At 35.1% G+C, this 23,898-nt stretch overlaps 1 protein-coding gene across 1 annotated transcript in view; it reads left to right on the top strand.

The window, feature by feature from the left end:
• Positions 1-23,898, top strand: part of CLGN (calmegin) — an 86,014-nt gene that overhangs the window by 38,562 nt on the left and 23,554 nt on the right. Inside the window, exons 5-11 of the mRNA XM_069105411.1 lie at positions 596-737; positions 3,941-4,022; positions 5,669-5,861; positions 13,523-13,712; positions 17,141-17,254; positions 17,392-17,542; positions 20,030-20,245. Of these exons, the coding sequence (XP_068961512.1) occupies positions 596-737; positions 3,941-4,022; positions 5,669-5,861; positions 13,523-13,712; positions 17,141-17,254; positions 17,392-17,542; positions 20,030-20,245 (1,088 nt within the window). The remainder of the gene's footprint in view (positions 1-595; positions 738-3,940; positions 4,023-5,668; positions 5,862-13,522; positions 13,713-17,140; positions 17,255-17,391; positions 17,543-20,029; positions 20,246-23,898) is intronic.

The following is a 23,898-nucleotide window of genomic DNA, read 5'->3' as shown; positions in this document are numbered from 1 at the left end:
AAATTTTTCAGCATATTGAATATTGGAATCCTTGGATAGATAGTGGACCAAGGCTTAGAAGTATCAGGCTGCTAAACATACACCTCTTTGTCTAACTGCCAAAGTCAAAAAGGCACTTAAAAATGCTAAAGGAGTAAAGAAGAGGGAAGACTTGAAAGATCACGTCTAAACCAGAGTTTAAGCAAAAAAGAATCTGAGGATACTTTACAAGGAACTAGAGCTAGTAAATAATTAGGTATAGCTAAGGGAAGAAGCCAGCTAGAAAATCAATGAAACTACTTGATGATGCCAAGACAACACATACTGAACATAATTTAATTCCCACATTTTACCACTTCAGATTTTGTAGTTTCCCACAGATACCATCAGTTAAAAACATGATAATCATTTGCATGGCAGTCATTCAAAAATGCCACTTAAAAGTATCTTTTGGTTGAATAAACAAGTTTTAACATGGTGAGTTGCCTTCTCAAAAATAAAAGATACTTGTATGTTGTCTTTACTGACATAGATGTAATAATTATTAGTATATAAGCTGCTTGATTTTTCTTCTGTAAAAATTGCTTTTTTCATTGTCCTTTTTTTTTCCCTTTAGGAAGATGGGAAATAGAAGATTTGAAAGAAAATAGAGTGCCTGGTGACCGAGGACTAGTTTTGAAATCACAAGCAAAGCATCATGCAATATCAGCTCTATTATCAAAACCATTTATTTTTGCAGATAAACCTTTGATAGTTCAGTAGGTTTTGTGACTGCTTTTTCAGAACTTATGTTGTGAATTTGAAATATGTAATACATATATTTAGATACTAGATAAGAGTACTAATTTTCCTTGGCAAACTTGCCCCCTTACAGAAATTCACTATCCTGTTGAGTATGAGACCAATTAAGTATGAAATAGCTGATATATTAATTTGCTACACATTTATTTAAAGAGTTTATTTAAAAACTCTTTACAACAAAATAGTGCAACCTAAATTTGCTATATAAAATTTGCTATTTGAAAATAAAACATTATGTTTTGGTATGTGTTTTTCTCACAGTAGTCCTATGAGGCAGATATTATTAACTTTGTGTGTGAACTCATTCTATAAAATGGAAACTGATAGCAGAATTGATTAAAAATGAGAATCCAACAATATGTTATTTATAACAAAATACATTAAGAATGAGAGGGGAGGTAATCCCATTTTATGGGCAAAGAAATTGAAGCTTAGTAGTTAAATGAAAAGTTCACACAGCAAATTAGTGTCAGAGCAATTCTTGAACATGCTGACTCTAAATTCCAGGACACTCTCCAGTATCCAGGGCTAATGTTTTATTTTAGGTTAAAATGGTAACTTAAGTTGCTCAGAGAGCACAATATAGGAGAGCAGATTGAATGATGACTTACTGTTTGCCAGTCAACCATTAATGAAGATTCAAAGGTCGTATAAAAGAATTATTACCAAAAAAAGAAAACTACTTTAAATATTATTATTTTTAATTTAACTGAAACTTTCAGTGTCTTGATCTAAAATTAACAGGTATAGATAGAAATTTATATTTTCCCTTATGAACTTTAGCAGCTTGACAGAAAAAAAAATCTAGCAAACATTGAACTTTACAACACTACAGATTCTCTTCTGATCATTGCTCATTTTGCATGTTTGTACACAGTTGTAGGTATGTTCATTTATAAGTAGGTTTTAAAGAATGCCATTGTGAGTTGAGAACAACTTAGGTTTATCATTAAGATTTTATCATATTGGAATTTTTTTCTCTCATCCTCAGAGTCTCAAGGTTACTCCTACCACCATATTTAGAATTTGGTAGACTTCTAGGAGTTATGTTTTTCACTCCAAAATTTAAATAACAGAGTTGAAAGAAAAGCAACAAAAATTGCCAACATTCATAGTTTTTGTCCAGTTCATCAATGAAAGGCTAAGGGATGAAATAATGAAATTAGCTTCATTATCATCTTAATACAGATCAGTACCTGACAAGCAAGCAAATTCCTTCTTACAATACTAAAGTTGGAAGATCATATCTGAGAAGAGTTGATTTAAGGGAGATAGTGAATATTTGTTTTGTCTTTCCATCTAGGAGATCATTAAATAATTCAAATGGGCTTAATTGGCATCAAGACATTTTAATGTATATCAGAGGGTAGCAAGAGGTTATCTTTTTTTTTTTTAAGCAATCGGGGTTAAGTAACTTGCTCAAGGTTACACGGCCAGTTATTTCTGGGTGTGGTGCTAAGTATCTGAGCTGGATTCGATCCTCAGGTCATACCGACACTGGAGCCAGTGCTCTTACTCGCTGTGCTACCTGGCCACCCAGCAAGAGGTTATCTTTAAGAAAGCCTTTGATTTATTTGCCAACTTTTCTTTAAAGAAACTATTATTGGGGCAGCTAGGTGGCGAAGTGAGTAAGAGCGCTGGCCCTGGAGTCAGGAGGACCTGGGATCAGTTCCGGCCTCAGATACTTAACACCCACACAAAATAACTGGCCGTGTAACCTTGGGCAAGCTACTTAACCCCAATTGCTTAAAAAAAAAAAGAAATTATTATTGCACAGATATTTTCATTTAAGCCTAGTCATTTTAAACAGTGTTTTCAGTCCAATCTTATATTAATCTATGTGCTACCAGGAGTGGGGAAGCACATAGGTCAAAGGGCTGCGCTTGAGGACCTAACGGGCCATGTGGCCTAGAGGTTCCCTACCCTTTAGGCACTAGCATATAAAAAAAATGAAACAATTCAAGTAACTTGCATTTGAGTAGAAGAGTGTAACATGGAAACATATAAAGTATACTAATGATTATTTAATTGGGGAGAGAGAGCACATGCAATTAGTAGACTAAGGAAAGGCCTCCTGTAGGAGGCGGCATATAAGCTAAGACTAGAAGGATATCAGGGTGTACGAAGAGGTGAAAGTGAACATGGATGACAGCCTTTGTGAAAGCATGGAGGAAGGAGATAGAATGCTGACTTGGAGGAAGCTCCAGTAGGCCAAAAAGCTGAAGCCAGATTGTGAAGGGCTTTAATGCTGAGATGGGAAGGGGAAAGCATGGCAGACTGAAGAGAGGGACATACCATGGTCAGATTATTTTACCCATATTACTAGGAACTTCATTTAGATTCTGCTCTCCAACTATGCCTTATTTTTGCCGTGTTGTTTTACAGTCACTTTCATGTCCAACTCTCTGTGACCCAGTTTGGGATTTTCTTGGCAGAGATAACTTTTGCCATTTCCTTTTCCAGCTTATTGTACAGATGAGGAAAATGAGGCAATGGAGGGTTAAGTGACTTGCCTAAGGACCTATTTACTCTTTTAACCAGGAGGGAATGTAACAGCCAGAGGCACACACAGTAGCAGAAGATTCATGAGAAGAATCTCCTTCTAATTGATGCTTTGCCCTAAATCTGGTTATGTAAAGACTGTGAAACGTTGTTAAAGAAAGTAATATAAGAAAGTCATTTTCATAGAAATTTTTAACTGAATAGGTTTAGGTTAGCCAAAAGGTCATCTAGATGATCTGAATTCTGGGGATTCCATTAAATATTTTGTTACTGAGATAAAAAGCAAACTGTCACGAAGAAAACAAGCCTGTGGTTCTGTCTCTTTTGAAGTATGAATTTTAGTTTCATTGATGTTTGAAGTTCTGTCTTGAACTTTATCAGAGCATATTGTGAACAATACAACATTTTCTCAATTTAAATGTTATATTTTTCAGGTTTTCTTGAAGATTCTCCTGTGTTTTGTGTGGGAGAGAATTTTCATTTTTGTATTTTAGGGACTCAAATTGTATTTTAATAGGAAATATTAAAGCTCATTTGCTGAAGAGATTGTAGGAGTTGTATTGAGGTTATTGACATGCAGACTGCTTTACTTGACTTGAGATTGATAAATAGGAATAAAGTAGCCATTTTAATGATTTCTTCTTTTCCGTTTATGCAGATATGAAGTAAATTTTCAAAATGGTATGGATTGTGGCGGTGCATACATTAAGCTTCTAACAGACAATGATTATTTGAATCTGGTATGATCTTTTAATATTTAGTTTTATTGAACTGGTACACATTTTTAAAGAATATGTTTAATAAACTGAACAAATATTAAAATTAAAGGTAATTGAAATAACTTCTGAAAGTTATTTTTTAAAATCTAATAAAACTATTTCTAAAACTCATCATAACTAAAAGCTTTTATCCTTTTGTTAGTTACTTGTTAGTATCAACTTTATTAAAATTATACTATAATCATAAATTATAAAACATGATTAAAATACTATAGATATTATAATTTTAATTTATTTTAAATTAAATTTAATCTTAATTTAAATAAACTTACCTATAATTTCAAATTAAGATTTATAAGTTAAGAAAAGTAAAATAACGTAAGTGAAAATGAAGCATTCTGTTTATATTGTTAAGAGAAAAGTTAGAGAGGGAACCCACAAAAGAAAATTTTAGAAAATTGTAACTTTGAAAAACACTTTGATTAAACAGGGTCCATAAAGAAGTTTTCTGCAGTCCATTTGAGAGGAGGGATAACTTAACATAGTTTTATAGAATTTTCTGTAGTAGAGTTTCTTAACTTGGAATCTATAGATGTTTTAAGATATTTTTTTATAACTATTTCAGTATTTTATGCATTTAAGAAACATTCTGAAAATGTTGATTAACTTCATTGTGGGGGGTACAGGGCAACTCTATAACACAGAAGATGTAAAGAAGCCTAGTTCTATTAAATGTGGCTTAGGTGCAATGTATCAAATAGGAGTCCTGGAGCAGCAGTTTGTAATAGCATTCACACTTGGTCAGGATCACTTGAAGATACAATCCCACTGGGAGAGGAAATTATTGGGAATAGGAAGCTAGTTTGTATGGTTTCTTTGGCCCTTCTGTGCCTGTTGGAGTAAAATTTTTGCTGCTTTTTCCCTTTTGTGCATTAAAAGAAAAATGAAATTAATTCTTTAGGTAGAAAATTATTTTCTTCCATAGAAACTTTAATACATTGAAATTATTAATATCATATTTTAATATTCTTTTAGTATACTTTCATATTTAAGTATTTTAAGCCTTATGATGTGCAACATGCCATAGCTGATAGCTAGCCTTTGAGTCAGGAAGATCCTTAAGTCCCCTTACGCATACTGGGCAAGTCACTTTACCTTTCAATGACACAGGCAACTAACTCTCTAACTAAGACTATAGGTTGGGGACCAGGTGCCCATCTGCACTGGTAGAGGGATTCCGTTACAGAAATTTCTCTACACCAGTGAAATCACATACTCAGTTTTTTTTAAAAAGCCAGATTATAAGGTGAAAAGAAGCATATAAGAATGTTGATTAATATGGTAACTTCAGATTCTTCCTTGGTGCTTTCAGATGACAGAGGTAGCATATGATAGGCATTTGCAAAATGTTATTGTTCTGACTTGTAGTTCAGTGCTCTTTCCATTGCTGCCTCTTACATTAATCTTTTTTTCAATTTTGTCTGTTAGTGTTCATAAGCTTATTCTTTTCAAGTAATTTTGGTATATTGATAATAATTTTCTCATAAAATATATCTTAAGGGATAAACTTTGTATAGATTGAGTAGAGAATAGTTCATTAAATATGTTCTAATCCTGTACCTAATAGTAAGACATCTCTCCCCTCCCCTTTTTCCCCCCTTTTGCAGGAAAATTTCTTTGATAAAACACCCTATACCATTATGTTTGGACCAGATAAGTGTGGAGAAGAATATAAACTTCATTTTATCTTTAGATATAAACATCCTAAAACTGAAGTTTTTGAAGAGAAGCATGCTAAAATTCCAAATGTAGACTTGAAAAAGTTTTTTTCTGATAAGAAGACACATCTCTATACACTTGGTATATCCTTTTAATTTTATTTAAAGTAATTACTTAATAGACTAGGTTAGAGATGAACCTGTTTTGCCAAATATTTCAATCAGATTTTTATCAGTCAAAGCTGTGCTTTTGGATATTCTTGGATTGTTCTGAAGTGGGTTATAGTTACTGAGAGTAGCAAAAAAAGATGATTCTTAAAACTTTTTTATTAAGAATTGTTTTGAGAGGGGTGGCCAGCTAGCACAGTGAGTAAGAGCACCGGCCCCAGAATCGGGATGACCTAGGATCGAATCCGGGCTCAGACACTTAGCACCCACCCAGAAACACCTGGCTATGTAACCTTGAGCAAGTTACTTAACCCTAATTGCTTAAAAACAAAAAACAAGTTGTTTTGAGAAAACAAAACTATTTCTATATTAAGAAGAATAAGGATTTATTTAGTGAATTCCTATCACTTTTTAAGCAGGAGATTCCTAGTATAACCATTGACTTAATATTCTTTTTATATTATACCTTCTTGGTTTGGCTTTGGTAGTTGTAAGTTACATTTAGAGCCTAAAGCTACTTTCAGAATGTAAGTTTAATGGGAAGGAAAGTGTTTTCCAACAGATAATTGTTAATTGTACTTTTTTTTCAAGAGGGATTTTTATATAGCATTATTAAATACTCTTGTTACTAAGGAAAGGATGCCATGAGACTAATTCTATGTTGAGAGAGAAAGAAAGTGTGTGTATGTGTGTGTATGTAAGCATGATGACATAAAATTCCTCATTCTGACTCCCTCAGAGATCTTATAGGAAATGGCTAGAGTGAGATATTAACTCCCTGTCAGTTCTGTGCTGTATGAGCAAGAAGATCTAAATAAACTTAAACTACTAAAACTTAAAAACCACACTAAGACTTTTGGGATGCTATTTTTATTATGAAGTTTAGTGTTTAATTTAACCACCAGGGAGCATTGCTGTCAAGTGTTTGACCCTTTTCATTAGTAGACTCTTCCCTTTTTATGTACTCATTTACTTTTAAAGTTTTGGTGTGTGTAGATTTATTTAATTAGACTTGTGTCTCACAATACATTCTCCCCATTAGAAAGCAATGCCTTCTTTCTTTCCTTGCTTTTAAAAAAATGCAATTAATCACCCCATCAAGGTTTTAGCTAAATACAGTTCTTTAAACTCATAACCATCAATGAAAATAAAAAAGCTTATATGTTAAAATAACGACCATGTGGGCCATATATCCATACCTGGTTCCTTGTAGCCCAACCCTTTTAGTAGAAGGTATATTTTTAAACTCTAAGAAACAAGTTTGTCTTTAGATTCACCCTCTGCCTAATTTGCTTCCACAGGGGGAGCTAAAAGGTCTGTTTTTCTATTCAAGGCAAATTTTCTTGGAGAATTGGTATTCAGTTATTTGGAAGAGACTCATGCTAGGATACTCAGATTGATGGACTCTGTCCAATTCAATCTAACAATTCAAACCAACAATCTAATTTATACATAAATTCTGCCCCCACTTAGTCCTTTTTCTCCTAGAAGCCAGCTTTGCTTAGTACTACCTTCATCTTCTTCTCTCTAGGGGCTTAATCTCTTAACATGAAAATATCTGCTGGACCTTTATGCTCACAGCTACCTTCATGCCAGTGGCCATTTTGTCTCCATCTCCCTTTCTGTTCTTGACAAAATTAACCAGCTAGTGATTGCCAAGGTCATTTTTGTATCATGCCAATTCTGACTCCCCCTTTTTTTGGATCTTTCCTTATCATCTTGGTAGTTGAAGCTTTGTGGGAATGCTTACCTTTTACTTTCTTCTAAGCTTTATGTGAGGGACAAACACGAGACACTGAGGGAAAAGGGTGGAAGTGTACCTACATAGATCTTCTATATTTAGTAATAATAACTTGACTCTTTAAAAAAAAAGATAATGGGATGATTAGGTGGTGCAGTGAATAGAGCACTGGCCCTGCAGGAGGACCTGAGTTCAAATTTGGTCTCAGACACTTAACACATACTAGCTGTGTGACCTCGGGCAAGTCACTTAACTCCAGGTGCCCTTCCTTCCCCCCTCCAAAAAGCAAAAAAAAGAAGATAATAGTCTTCACCACATTCTGTCTTAAAATAGATGCTTGTTAGGGCGTCCAGGTAGCACAGCGAGTAAGAGCACCCGCCCCAGTGTCGGGATGACCTGGGGATCAAATCCGGGCTCAGACATTTAGCACCCATCAAGAAACACCTGGCCATGTAACCTTGAGCAAGTTACTTAACGCCAGTTGCTTAGGGGCGGCCAGGTGGCTCAGCAAGTAAGAGCACAGGCCCCAGTGTTGGGATGACCTGGGGATCGAATCCGGGCTCAGATACTTAGCACCACACCCAGAAATGACTGGCCATGTAACCTTGAGCTAGTTACTTAACCCCAATTGTTTTAAAAAAAAATAGATGCTTGTTTTTGCCTTTATTGCCCCTTTCTGTGTATTTGAAATCCTGATGTTCTTTCTTTCAAATATAGGAAACAACTCTGAAAACAGAGCCTAGATGAACAATATTGAAGGTATTAGGGATGTAAATGCAACACCATTCTGAAAGCAAAAGGGATGATGGTGGCCTATACCTTTTCATTTTTGCTGACCCTTTAGAATGTGGGTTCTGACTTTTAATCTGTTGAGTACTATTTGGTGTGCTGCTATAGATTGGTTGATTGGTTGGGTGGTTGGTTTGCTTGGGCAAGGGGGAGGGTGTCTAGGAAGTAACTGATAACCAAACAGAATTATCCCAGATTTTCCATCCTTGGTAGAGGAAAGAATCACCATATGTATAAATATATTAAAAATAAAATATAAATATAGAATGAGTTTATTTATCTCAGAATTATTATGAAGAAATATTAAAAACTATTCTCTTCCTAGAGAAAATAATGAGAAACAACAAACAGATTACAAAATAGAAAATTAAGTTTTACTTAATGAATAAGAGAAAGTTGAAGAAGGAAACTGACCTTCACTTCTAAATCCTATTATCCTGTGAACTTTAGGGCAGCACCTAAATGATCTGAAGCAAATACTTATCCTAGCCCATTTTCTAGTCTTTTTCTTTCAGAACCATCTATCACTATGTATTATTAAATGCCTACTATCTGTTAGGCACTGTGTTAAACATTGGTAATACTAAGACAAAAGTGAAACCACCTTTGACATTAGTGAGATTACATTCTAATCAAGAGAATGTGTAGACATATAAGTGCATACAGAAGGTATAAAATTAAGATGGATAGGTTTTGGAGTGAGGCAGCTGTGCAAAGAGGAATCAAGAAAGGTTTCATATTAGAAGGTTGTAGTTGAACTGAGTCTCTAAAGAAGTTTGGGATTTCAAGAGATGGGGATGCTTTCCAGGTATGAGGACAGGCAATACAAAGGCATAGTATGGTGAGGGATAACTGGAAAGGCAGGATCCAGCTTGTAAAGAGCTTTAAATGTCAAGAAAGGGGTTTATATTTGATTTAGATTTTATTGAGTAGACTAATGATATGGGCAGACTTAGGCTTTAGGAAAATCTTGTTGGCAGCTGTGTAAGATGGATAGGAATAAAGAGAGATTTGAAGTAGGGAGACAAAGTAAAAGGTTTAGTCTGGGTGAGAAGTGATGAGGACCTGAACTAAGATGGTAGGTATATAAAGGGAAAGCAGGTAATGGATATAAGTGATGTAAAAGATAATAGATTGGATATATAAGGGTGAGTATAAGGGAAGAATAGGAGATGACAATAAAGGTTGTGTACTTCAGTGACTGAAAGGATGGTGGTACCCTCAACAGTAATAGGGAAGTTTGAAAGAAGGATTGGTTTTGTACAATTGAAAATTGATTTTAACTTTATTTTGCTAAGAGTTAATCAAACTAGATTTAATATTTACTTTTATGCTTCCTTCTCCTTATAAACTTCACCAGCAATCCATTTCCCAAAGAAACTTGCCTAAAGGTCCAGCTTTTGTCTTGGAATTGTTCAGTTGTGTCTGATTTTTCATGACCCTGTGGACCATACTGTCCATGGGGTTGTCTTGGCAAGGATGCTGGAGTGGTTTGCCATTTCCTTCTCCAGTGGATTAAGGCTCAGTGACTTGCCCAAGGTCACACAGGTAGTCAGTATCCTTATTGTAATGTACTTCCACATTTGTAACTCCACCCATCGCCCAGCTTCCAGAGAACCTTGGTTAATCTATCTCCAGAAGACTGCTCCCATTTCCTGGGATTTTTTGTCATGTGACTGTGCCTTGGTTGTGCTTAAGGGAATTTCAGAAGGGGAGGGCCAAATGATGTAATCTCATTTCTGACTATGTCAACAATAGCCAACCCGAAGACATATTATGATTGCTCCAGATTTTTCTCTGTCATCTTGCTAATTGTTAAGAAAGAACCCTGTCAGTCCTCATTCATAAAGGTCCTCAGCTGTAAAACGGGGATAACACCTACCTCTGAGGATTGTTGTAAGAATCAAATGAGAGATTTGTAAAGTACTTAGCATAGTGCCTAAAATATAGTAGGTACCATATAAATGCTATTATTGTTATCATTATTAGCCAAATTATTTTAAACTTATCGTAAACTATAGACTCAGAACCATTAGAGCTAGAGAAACTTTAGAGACCATCTAGTGAAAGACATTTGTTTTACAGATGAGACAGTTCTTTAAATTTGCCCTCTGCCCACATTTATAAAAGCTTCTGAGAATGGTTACTGTGGTAATATCTTCATATTTTATTTTTTGGAGAAAAAATCTAACCTGAGGGATAAAAGCATTATTGTTGGAAGAAGGAATCTTAGCTAAGGAGTAGGGGCTATTGCCATCCAACTACTCTGAAAAATGCAAGGTACTTTGTTAAATTTTACTTTTGGGAAATGCATAGTGATTTCTCATGCTGATAAGGTTCTGTTGTAGATGATAGCATTGTAAAATAGTTTTTCTCCATAGCTTTGAGGAACTGTAATATGGGGAAATTGTATTTAATAATTGCTACTTGTTCATTTGAAAAGAAAAGTCATTAATGATCATTATAAATGGCTTCATTTCAGTGACTCTTTTAATTTTTCTTTCATCTTGTGGACAGCAGGTCTTAAATTGTACTTGCTGTCCCTATTTAGAAATAACACAAAACTAGGCAAATATTTATTATTTTCTTTAAGCTATTCCAAAGATTTGGGGTTTTTTTTCCTTAGAATTTTATGTATGTTATATGAAAATAATTCCTCTTTAGTGTAGGATATATACATTTACATATCATATAGTAATGAAACTTTTTTCTGACCATGCATGTTCTCTCACATTGTCTTTATTTGTGGTGGCTGGTGTTGTTAGGTCTTTGGCCATGGGTTTGTTCAGGTATTCTTAAAATAGGATCAGTGAATTTTTTTTAATATAACATTTTTGTCACTATATTCTAAGAGAATTGGTTTCTGTTGTAATCTTGTGTATTTTATACATCTAAAAACATTCTGAAAAAGGGGTCATACATTTTCATAAACTGCCGAAAGGGTCCAACACACACACACACACACACCCCAACTCATGGATGTGAGTGAAATTAGCTAGCCATGTAGGATTCATTTGCCTATCTGATTAAGCATCATGCTCTAAAAACAGAGATATTAAGTATTTTGCAGTAGAGAAATAGTAATGCCTAGTACTTTGATCCCTGGAAGAAAGTTTGATTCTAATTCTAGCCCATATACTAATTTGCTGAGTAGACCTAGGTAACATTTAATCCTCTAAAAATCAATTTTTATTGATAACTTATTATCAAGTTTTCTCTTGTGTCCATCTTCCCAGCCCTCCCAGAGAACTAACTCTTAGGAATAAGAAAAAAAATCAGCAAAATTAACATATTTAAGTATTTCATACCCATGGCTCCCCACCTGCAAAGAAGCAGAGACAGAGAGAGAAAGGTATAGAAGTATCCAAATTATATCTCTTTGGATTCCAAAGTACTTAATTTCAATTATTGTTATTTTTGTTTGTATATGTAGTAACTGTATATTATTTTCTTGGTGTTACTTCACTTTGCATCAGTTCACATCAGTCTTTGTATACTTTTTTATATTCACCATATTTGTCATCTCTTATGACAGCAATATTCCTTTATATTCAGGTACCATAATTTATGTAGACATTCCTCAATTGATCATCTGCTTTGTTTCTAGTTCTCCTTTCTACAACAAAAAGTTCTTTTTTTGCTATTGGCTTTCTTGTACAGTGGAATCCATGAGTCAAAGGGTGTGGACATTTTAGTCATTTTTTTGCATTGCTTTCCAGAATGGTTGGACCAACAATGCATTGTCTGTCTCTGACCCCTGCAGTATTGACTTTTGTCATCTTTGCCTATTTGCTGAGTATTAGGTAAAACTTTGGGGTTATTTTGGTGTACATTTCTGTTATTATTTGTGATTTGGAGAATTCTTTCATGTGGTTGTTTATAATTTGCAATTCTTTCTTTGAGTACCATGTTTTCATATGCTTTGACCAGTTGCATATTAGGGAAATAAGTTTTGATCTTCTATTTCTGTTAATTCTCTGTAAATTAGATATCATGCCCTTATCAGAGATAGTCATACCAAGTTTTTCCCCAGCTGACTGCTTCCCTTATTATTCTAGTTGTATTAATATTATTCATGCAAAAGCTTTTCAATTTCAGCTTATATTTAATTTGGATAATTTGGTATTACTGTCAAAATAACAACAAATGATTTTTTTTGGAGGCAGTAGGGGTTAAATGACTTGCCCAGAGTCACATAGCTAGTAAGGAGGCCGGATATGAACTTGGGTGCTCCTGACTCCAGGGCCAGTGCTCTATCTACTGTGTCACAAATGATGATTAAGTATTTAGCAAGTATTATATCTTTTAAAACGTGTTTTAAAATGATACCTAAATGACAGATTGTTATTCTAGTCTACCCTACATACATTTTTTTTTCATTATTAGGTAAAGAAAATATCCTGTGTCACAGTTCAGTGGCCTAGAACAGTAGTTACCAGTCTAGGGTACTGGATACTTGTCTAGAGTATGGAGATTATCTGGTAATAACTATTTCCTTTTTAAATTAATTTTTATTACTTGCATGTGAGTTAATGGCAACTTTGAGGTTCTATTTCCTTTCATTGTCATTAGGGAGTACAAGAAAATTTACTGAGAAAGCTAAAGTAGCATGGGGACTGAACAAGTTTGATAACACCCCTGGTCTAGAACATACTGTGGGCTTGATTTTGCTTGTCTCCATGCTGCTGATGCTGTTCTCCAAGGGAGTATCATGAATTTGAATTTCAAACCTTTATGATTCCTTTTCTTCAAAATACCAGTGACTCAGCTAATTCTAGCTGGGAAAGAGCCAGAAGTGTAGTGAGTTGTATGCATTTGTTATTTCAGTTGCATTTTTACCTAATCGTTACCAAATTATAACTTTATTTGGTTGTAATTAGTTTTCTTTTAAAAGATTGTCATTAGGTGGCTCAGTGAATAGAGCACTGGCCCTGGAGTCAGGAGGACCTGAGTTCAAATGTGACCTCAGACGCTTAAAACAAAAACTAGCCGTGTGACCTTGGGCAAGTCACTTAACCCCAATTGTCCTCCAAAAAAGGGGGGAAAAAGATTGTCATTTTAATGTTGCCATACAGACTAACATATGTGTTTAAATTGGACTTTAGTGATGAATCCAGATAATACATTTGAAGTGTATATTGACCAAGTGGTTGTAAATCAGGGAAGCCTTTTAGAGGATGTGGACCCACCGATCAACCCTCCTAAAGAAATTGAAGATCCTAATGACAAAAAACCTGATGATTGGGATGACAGAGTAGAAATCCCTGATAATAATTCTATTAAACCAGAAGATTGGTAAGTAAGGTATTGTTTTGTAAAATGCAATTACAGCTGCATTTGTAACTTGCACATATTAGGTACTTAATAAATACTAAATCAGGGAATGAGATATTGTACTTTTTGACTTTTCTACCTTTATGAATTTTATATCACTTTTTTAAACACCAAAAGTTTTTTTTTTTCAATTTCATCACAGGCATTTTTATAACAGACCATTAGAAAAATAATTATGGTAGAGAACTTTAGTTCATTCTTCTAGTAAGCCTGTTGATCTGGTCTTCCCTGTTACCAGTCACAAAATGGGTAGTCTTTTTCTTCATTCTGCGTCGTAGAAAAGATCATTTGAAAGGCCACAGGAAGTTGTTGGCAGCTTTGAAGTGCTTACCAACAGTGTAGATCTCATGGATCAAGTCCTCCATGTAGATAATTCCATATTTACCAAGAGATTTTGTTGCAATAAGAGCATTATCTGTCAGGGCAATTCTCTGTTTCTTGATCTTGCCATGACCACATTTGTAAATCAGGTCATTCACAGACTTCAGATTTGGGCCATCCCATGCAATGTATGGTTCCAAATCCTCAGCATGTTAATTGAACCCTTGTTAAGCCTAACAAAAGTGCCATTGAAGATTTGGTGAAGACGAAGAAGCTCCGACACTTTTCGGACCTTTGGGCTAACACCATTGGTCCTCTGATTATGATCACAAAAGCTAACTTGAGCTCAGCAGGTACGTAGTAGTTGCCAACTTTGCATGCTATTCTATTCAGCTGGATTTTCCTTCTGTACATCTGTCTATACTCCTTATGGTAGGCCTTAGCTTTTTCATAAATAACTTTTTTTATGAGCTTTTTTATAACCATCTTCTTCAAGCATTTGGCCTTCAGTATTGTGAAAGCCTTTCGGTTTTTCAGAAGGGATTCTGGAAGGGATGGTAGCTGCTGCTTTTCTTCCACACCTGCTGTGATTCCAGCCCAAAAAAGAGGAAGTACCCCAAAGTTTTTTTTTTAAAGAAACCATTGTAATGAAAATGTTCCTATGCATTTCCTTCCCTTCTTAAAACAGAATATGATGAATATCATTTAACCTTATTTTTATGTCTCAGAATTAACATTATGGCTTTAATATAGGAATCCCCACAAGAACTACTGACGTATTTGGAGCCAACTGTGGAACAGCTGATTTCTAAGCAGTTCTTATTAAATTGGCTTTCTGATGTGTTATGAAAAGTTAGCCTATGGCTGTTTTGTCATTAGGGACCCTCAAGGAAAGGGCTGTTTACATTTATAGTTTTTAGTTAAGTCCCTAAAACAAAAATGATGATATATAAGGTAGATGTTCTTGTACCATGAATTTTTCAAGCATCTAGAAGGAGTATTAGTTTGACCTTTGTGTTCTACTGGGTACCTTGGTGACATGATAAATTTCATTTCCAAAAAGTGGGAACATTTATTACTCCATTTCTTTAAACAGTAAAACACTTGAGTAATACATTCCCCCTTTACATTCTCAGTTCTGTATAGATAAAACTTCTCAGTCTCTATATAGATACAAAGTAATATAAAATGGAAATGGAGGGTACTTGTTTGTCAGGAATTTAGATGTAAAATTAGAGTATGTGGATAAGGAAAAGAAATATTTTCCAAACTTGAGATACTTAGCTTTGAGTTATGTTGAAAGATATGTTGTTGTTGTTGTGGGGTTTTGTTTTGTTTTGTCTTTTGCTTTTTGGAAGGCAATTGGGGTCAAGTGACTTATCAAGGTCAAACGGCTAGTTGTTGTGTTACGTGTCTGAGGTTGGATTTGAACTCAGGTCCACCTGACGCCAGGGCTGGTGCTCTATTCACTGTGCCACCTAGCTACCCCATATGTTGCTATTTTTTTAAACTATGCTACAATTAAAGTCCAGTTTGCCTCTAGTTTCACAAGCTGGAGACACACCTTTTTTACACAATTGGCAATAGAGAGTACTGGGGTTCAGTTGATAAAGCAATTAATAGGATGGTAAGGGGTGGCCAGGAGGTGCAGTGAGTAAGAGCGCTGGCCTGGTGTCAGGAGACCCAGGATCAGTTCCGGCCTCAGATACTTGGCACCCACACAAAATAACTGGCAGTGTAACCTTGAGCAAGTTACTTAACCCCAATTGCTTATTAAAAAACAAAAAAACCCAAAAAACCAGGGAGGTATTCAAAAGAAAAATGCTATGTTAAAACTGAAGAATTTAGAGAATAATTAGTACAATCCATTTATTTTAACAAAGGAATTGAGACCCAAGGAAGTTAAGTAAGTTGTTATACAATAAAACCTAGATCTCTCCTGATTTTTAATCTAAGACTCATTCAGCTACACCATGTTGTCATTTGCTTTAAGTTTGGAGGTTGCATCAAGGGAATACTTATTTGTGACAGTGCCTTCTATTTCAGATAAATGGAGTACAGGTAAAGTGTTTGTCATGTAGCAGCAAGAACAACTTACTGATTTTTTTTTTAATAAGGAAGAATGATGCGAAAAACACTTGTAAATACACCAATACAGAGATGTAGGAGTTAAAAAAATTAAGGCAGAATCATACATGTACATACCAGTTTTACTTTCATTTATCAACTATTTTGTGAATATCAGATTTACTTTTCCTAGGGAGCAGGGTGGTATTTTATCAAAGTAGTTCTGCTCTTTTGAAGTTTTGGTCATTCTAATGGTATATTTCCAAAATGATCAATCAAGAAAGATAGTATTGATCATTGTAGACTGTTGTAAATATTATAGTTTAGTTATTTTTTTAAAAAATGAAGTAATTGGGGCAGCTAGGTGGCACAGTGAATAGAACACTGGCCCAGGAGTTGGGAGAACCTGAGTTCAGATCTGGCCTCAGACACTAATGCCCTGCCTTCTCCCCTCCAAAAAAAAAAAAAGGCAAAAAAATGAAGTAATGAAGAGAGCTAATTCTCTAATAGTACCTACCACCACCAAAAAGCCCAAACCTACAGGAAAAGCTTTCCAACAACTAGAACTGTCACAAAGTGGAATGGACTGCCTTGAAAGATAGTACTTATGCTTCACTGGACTGGAAGCCATGATGCTGTAGAGGGAATTACTCTGCTGCTTATATGATCTAAATAGCCCTATAATTCATATAGATATGTACTGCTATAATAGGTTATTCAAAATGATTTTGTAAAATGTTCCCACTGGTTATGGCCATTAGGTTTTCCAAAACAAATATAGGTGAATATAATAAAGGTGAAAATACTGAGAGGTTTTTCTTTTAAAATACTTTAAATATATTTAACATTTATTTACTTTTAAAAATCACATAGTGCTAATAGTATGTATAATATAGCTACTAAAAGAATTCTATGAAAATTGAATTAAACAATGACAGCACATTTTAAGAATACATAGTACTTTGGATTTATAGTAACATTAATTGATTCTCTATTTAAAGGGATGAAAGTCAGCCTGCCCAAATAGCAGATCCTGATGCTTTTAAACCTGAGGGCTGGCTTGATGATGAACCAGAATATATTGAAGATCCTAATGCTGAAAAACCTCCAGACTGGTAAGGATCCTTGAGCTCTGCATGTACATTTAAGGTCTTTTTCTTTGCTTTTTTGGGTATCAAATATTTTATTTAAACTAGAGTAGAAACAAATGAAAACTACTTTTTACTGCTTTCTGATGTATTCATATCTACAGGAATGAAGATATGGATGGCAAATGGGAAGCCCCTCGTATTCCTAATCCAGCATGTAAGATTGGATGTGGACAATGGCAGCATCCCATGATTGACAATCCAAAATACAGAGGAAAATGGGAACCTCCAATGATTGATAACCCCAACTATCAGGTAATAGACACTTGTTCCAGATTCTCAAATAAGCATTTTTGTGATCTATCCTGATACATAGTTTTGATTTTTACAAATCCACATTGACTTCGCATAAAAATATTTCATAGTTACTTTTTTAGGGCACAATAGTTATTATTCATACTAAAATGTTAAACCAGTATAATTTTCCAGTATTAATTAATTTAGAAATTTTTTTCAGAAAAAGAATATTTTATTGTGATTTCTGTCTTTCAATATAAACCTTCATACTATATAGCTAATTTACAAATTAGCGCTAAGTATATAAGAAGTCAGGCAGTATAGTATATAGTTGGAAAGATACTAGACTGATTCAGAAGAACGGTTTTAAGTTCAAGTTCTATCCCTGAGCAAAAATAGTGACTTTGGAATCCAGATTTGGATTTGAATTGTGATCCAGCTTAGCTGTAACCTGTATAACCATGGGCAGGTCACTTCTCCACTTTGGACCTCAACTTTCTCCTCTGTCAAATGAGGGGTTTAGGGCTAGATGGTTTCTGTGGTCTCTTCCAGTAGTAAATAATATGATACTATTCTTCTTACTAGCTTTATGATTTTGGGAGTCATTTAACTTCCCTGAGGCTCAGATTACTATTTGACAAAATGAAAATTATACCACCTAATCTAACAACCTCCATTGGAGTGTGGTTGAGGACCAGATGAATTAATGGAGGTAAAAACTCTGACCTGTAATATGTCATATCAATATGTTATTTTATGTTATAGTATTATAAGTTGAGAAAGAACCAGATTTAATTATTAAGAACACATGTTTTAGGGGTTATCAAAAAAAATCGCTTTTTTTAATATAACTTTTCATTAAATAATTGTATTTTATTCTCTTACCAGTTATACCCTGCCCACTTTCCTTCTTAATTTTTGTAACTGATAACATAAATGCTAGTTTTTTTAAGTAATATAAGGGACTAACATAATTGCTTTTTTAATATGCCTAGCTTTTAATGTCACAACTTGTCTTTTTCTTTTCTTTCAGAATGATAAATTGTATATTTATTTTTATTTAAAATTTTGATGTTTTTATAACAATGTCAATTTTTGTATTGTTATACATTTTGTTTTTTTATATTTCTGTTTTGCTGATAGTTTGATAATCTATAAACAGACAAACATTTTCTTAATAATTTTTTATTCTATTCATTAACAAATTTGGCCATTTCTTCAAACACCTTCACTTTATAAAATAATACATAAATTTCTTCAACTCCATGTACTTCAAAAGTGAGAAATTTTATCATTGTGAATATTATTCTACCTCAGTCTAGACTGTAGCTCTTCCACATTATAATTACCTTTTTTTATTCTTTTGATTTGGCCTAAAAGGTGACTACTTCAAATTTTTAGAATAAAATTTACTTTAAGCAAATATTTTATGTGTAAATGGCAGCGGGCATGTCTCTTACCTAAAGCATTCTTTTTTTTTTTTTTTATGCTTTTTGGAGGGCAGTTGAAGTTAAGTGACTTAGCCAAGGTCACAGCACTAGTTTTTGTGTTAAGTGTCTGAGGCTGGATATGAACTCAGTTCCTCCTGACTCCAGGCCCAGTGCTCTAAACCATTGTGTTAAAGTAGGTTTATTTACTATGTATTTTAGATTTTGTATAGTATCTTTTGTATGAAGCTCAAGGTTTTCCACAGATAAATTACCTGTAATACTCCCATAGAGTATTGTTATTAGAAAATAGGACAAAATAAAGACAAATAGTCTGAGTAATGAAATAAATAAATCCAGCACACTTACCAAGTTAGGTAAAATAATTGATGTCAGAATTGGGAGTTCTAGTCCTAACTCTATTTCTGACACCCAGACTGTGAGCAAATTGCTTAACTTATGAACATCTAGTTTTCTCATCTTTAAAATAAGGGGTCTGATTTTGTGCTAAGTTTCTTTTCAACCCTAAAAATTATTTTGTTTCTGTACTTTTTTTTTCTTTTTTCAAGTTGTATGAATGAATGAATGAATAAAGCATTTATTAAGCACATGATATATGGGAAGCACTGTGCTAAGCCTAAATTTAGGGATTCATATAGAACATATAGAACTAAGTCTCTGCTCTCAAGGAGTTTACATTCTAATGGAGGAAACAACAAATATAAGCAAGGTTTCCACTGCAAGTCATTTGGCAGGTCCCATGGTGCATAGGGCACAGTAGCTAAGCAGATATATTAATGGCTCTTCTTTAATGTCATTTTCATTGGGCTGTCTCCATTATTGTCTGAGGGTAGATGGTCAAGGAGGTGATGGTGGTCGCTTGATTTGCCTCGTACGTGCAAATATTGTCTCCAGCAAATTTGTTGCTTCGGTTAACATAACTAATTTAATTAAGTCAACATTTCTTTTTATAAGTTGTTTAAAATTATATTATCTATTGTATTGTATCTATATTTTATATATATATAGATATTGATATAGAAATCTTATCTACTTTTGGTTTTGTTTTTTTACTCAGGGAGAATGGACCCCTCGAAAAATTCCAAATCCAGATTATTATGAGGATAGAAATCCATTTCTTCTTAGTTCTTTCAGTGCCCTTGGCTTAGAACTATGGTCTATGACATCTGATATCTACTTTGATAATTTTATCATCTGTTCAGATAAGGAAATAGCAGATCATTGGGCTGAAGATAGTTGGATGGTGAAAAAATTGGTAGCCAGGGCTAATGAGGTATAGTATGAACTATAATATTAGTAATAATCATTATGTAATTATGTATGATATAATTCTACACTGAATTTTTTTGTAGTTTATTTTTTAAAATTTTTTAGTTTACTTCATTTCCACAAGATTTTGAGTTACAAATTTTCTCCCCATTTTTCCCCTACCCACCACCCCAAAACAGAAATCCCACTGAATATCCCCTCCCCCAGTCTGCTCTCTCCCATATCTTCCCCTATCCTCCCTCTGATTTTCCAGTAGGGCACAGTGGATCTCTATACCCCAGTGCCTGTATATCTTATTTCTTAGTTACATGTAAAATAATAATAGTATATATTTTTTAAACATTTGATTTTAAGCCTTTGAATTCCAGATTCTTTCCCTACCTCCCTCATCACCCACCATTACTGGGAAGATAAGCAATTCAATATAGGTTGTACATGTGTAGCTATGCAAAACCTTTCCATAGTGGATATATTGTGAAAGACTGACTATATTTCCCTCCATCCCATCCTACCCCACACTTGTTCTGTTCTCTATTTTCATCCTGTCCCTTTTCTTTTTTTTTTTTTTTTTTACGCAATCAGGGTTAAGTAATTTGCTCAAGGTTACACGGCCAGTTATTTCTGGGTGTGGTGCTGAGTGTCTGAGCCCGGGATTCGATCTCCAGGTCTTCTCAACACTGGAGCCGGTGCTCTTACTTGCTGTGATCCTGTCCCTTTTCAAAAGTGGGTGCTTCCAACTTCCCTCCCCCTGCAGCCCACCCTCCCTTCCATCATCCCCCCTCTCTCTCATCCCCTTCCCCCCTACTCTCCTGTAGGGTGAGATACCCTATTTAGTGTGTTTGTCATTCCCTCCCTAAGCCAAATTCAATGAGAATAAGGTTGACCCATTCCCTTTTGCCTTCCTGTTCTTTCCCTCCATTGTAACAGTTTTCCCTTGCCTCTTCTATATGAGATGATTTACCTGATTCTATCTCTTCCCATCTCCTCTCATTATATTCCTCTCCACCTCTTTTTTTTTTTTCGCATTTTGGAGGGCAGCTGGGGTTAAGTGACTTGCCCAAGGCCACATGGCTAGTTTTTTTGTGTGTTAAACGTCTGAGACCAGATCTGAACCCAGGTCCTCCTGACTCCAGGGCCAGTGCTCTATTCACTGTGCCACCTAGCCTCCTGATCCTCTCTCACCTCTTAATTTCACCTTTTAAGTATCATCCTTTCTTATTTAACTGGTCCTGTGCCCTCTGTCTATGTATACCTGTACACATATATACACATACTCACATATGTATTCATACGCCCATATGCCCTCCTATGTAGACATATGTATGTATGTATACATATATTTATATATCTGTATCTCTATGTATCTATATCTATCTATCTTTCTACATTTCTGTTCCTTTCAATTATTCTCATACTGAGAAAAGTTTCATAAGTTACAATGATCATTTTTCCATGTAGGAATGTAAGTAATTCAACTATGATAAGTTCCTTATGATTTCTTTTCCCTGTTTACCTTCTCATGCTTCTCTTGCTTCTTGTATTTGAATGTCACATTTTTTATTCAGCTCTGGTTTTTTTGTCAAGAATGCTTGAAAGTCCTTTATTCCATTGAATGACCCTATTTTCCTCTGAAACATAATACTCACTTTTGATGGGTAGGTCATTCTTGGTTTTAATTCCAGCTCCTTTGACCTCTGGAATATCATATTCAAGCCAGTGTAGAAGTTACCAGATCCTGTGTCATCCTGATTGTGTTTCCACAGTATTCAAATTGTTTCTTCCTGGCTGTTTGTAGTATTTTCTCCTTGATCTGGGAACTCCAGAACCTGGCTATAATATTCCTAGGAGTTTTCTTTTTGGGATCTTTTTCAGGTGATCAGTGGATTCCTTCAACCCCTATTTTGCCCTCTGGTTCTAAAACATCAGGGCAATTTTCCTTGAGAATTTCTTGGAGGATGATTTCTAGGTTCTTTTTTTGATCATGGCTTTCAGGTAGTCCAATAATTTTTAAATTCTCTCTCCTGGATCTATTTTCCAGGTCAGTGGTTTTTCCAGTGAGATTTTTCACATTGCCTTCTATTTTTTCATTTGTCATAAAGTCACTAGCTTCCATTTGCTCCAGTCTAATTCTGAAGGAATGATTCTCTTCAGTGAGCTTTTGAGATTCTTTTTCCATCTGGCAGATTTGGCTTTTTAAGGCATTCTTCTCCTCGTTGCCTTTTCTCTTTTGCTATTTGAGTTAGTCTATTTTTTAAGGTGTTATATTCTTTAGTCAGGTTATTGACTCTCATTTTATAATTTTCTTGCATCATTCTCATTTCTCTTCCCAATTTTTCCTCCACTTCTCTTACTTGGTTTTCAAAATCCTTCCTAAGTTCCTCTGAGGCCTGTAAGCAGCTTATTCTTTTCTTGGAAGCTTCTGGTGCAGGAGTTCTGATTCTGCTGGCTTCCTCCTGTTCCATGCCCCTATCCTTTTTTGTCCCTAAAAAAGGAATCCAGAGTTGGACTTCTGTGCTTGCCTTGCTTCCCTCGTTTTCTCATGTTGCCACTCAATTACTTGACTTCTGAGGTTTTTGCCACAGTAGAACTCTGCTACCAGAAAGGGGAGCTTTGTCCCAAATGGCTGGGGTTTTCTCAGCTGCTGGAGCTATTAGTTGGGTGCCTTCTCTGAAGCCTTCACGGGCTATGGCAAACTGGTCATGCACCCCAGAACCTCCACCCTAGACCACAATCCAGATCCAAACCAGTTAAAGCAAGAGCATTACCCCTCAGACTGGTTGCTTGGTCCCCCTACAATCTGCAGACCAGCAGCTCTGAAGCAGCCATGTGGTGACGGCTGAGGTGCAGCTGCTTCTCCCTCCTGCAGGTAAAGGTCTGATTGCACTCCCAAACTCCCAATTCACAGTCCACACTGCACTGACCTCTCACTTTGTCCTTAGCATCTATGGGTTGATTATTCTTGAAACTGCCACAGGTGCTGATGATCTGAAATCCCTCCAGGCTGAGGCTGATCAGGCTTCCCTGAGGCTAAAACCTTGGGCTCCTGCAGGGGCTGGGCATGGCTCTCAACAGCTGTGCTGGCTGTTTCCTACCAGCCTGCTGGGCTGTCCTCAGTGGGAGGTTAGCTTCTCTGTGTCATTTTGTGGATTCTGTAGCTCCAAAGTTTGTTTAGAGTCACCTTTTACATTAATTGGAGAAGGTGGAAGTCCTGTTTCTACTCAGCCAGCTTGACTCCACCCCCCTCCCACATTGAATTTTTAATGATGAAATGATTTGTGAAAAATTTTCATTTTAAAAGGTAAGTAAAACATTGACGCGTTGGTATAGCTTACTTTATTAGGGCATGAAATATTTAATTTGTCTTTTATCATACTACATTTTAAAGAAATATCCTTATGTTTATTCAGTTTAAAATGGCATCTTTTTCAAATGAGATTTTAACATTTTTTTCTGTTTGGAAAAGTGAAATTTCTAATCATTATAGACTTTCTCACTTCGCAGAATTAAAGCACTGATACTTTTTATAAAAATACTGACAAATATTATAGATGTTAAACTTTTTTCAATTTAGTTATCTTTTATTCAAAGTGGATATAATAATTTAAAATCTTAAATGTAGATCTGACTATGCCACCTCCCTGCTCATTGGGTTCCAGT

The sequence above is a fragment of the Petaurus breviceps genome, unplaced genomic scaffold (genome assembly GCF_028583685.1).
Source record: "Petaurus breviceps papuanus isolate PSGF00001 unplaced genomic scaffold, PetGlider_PUasm1.0 76, whole genome shotgun sequence".
In the NCBI taxonomy this organism is placed as follows: domain Eukaryota; kingdom Metazoa; phylum Chordata; class Mammalia; order Diprotodontia; family Petauridae; genus Petaurus; species Petaurus breviceps.
This window is presented reverse-complemented; position numbering and strand designations above follow the sequence as displayed.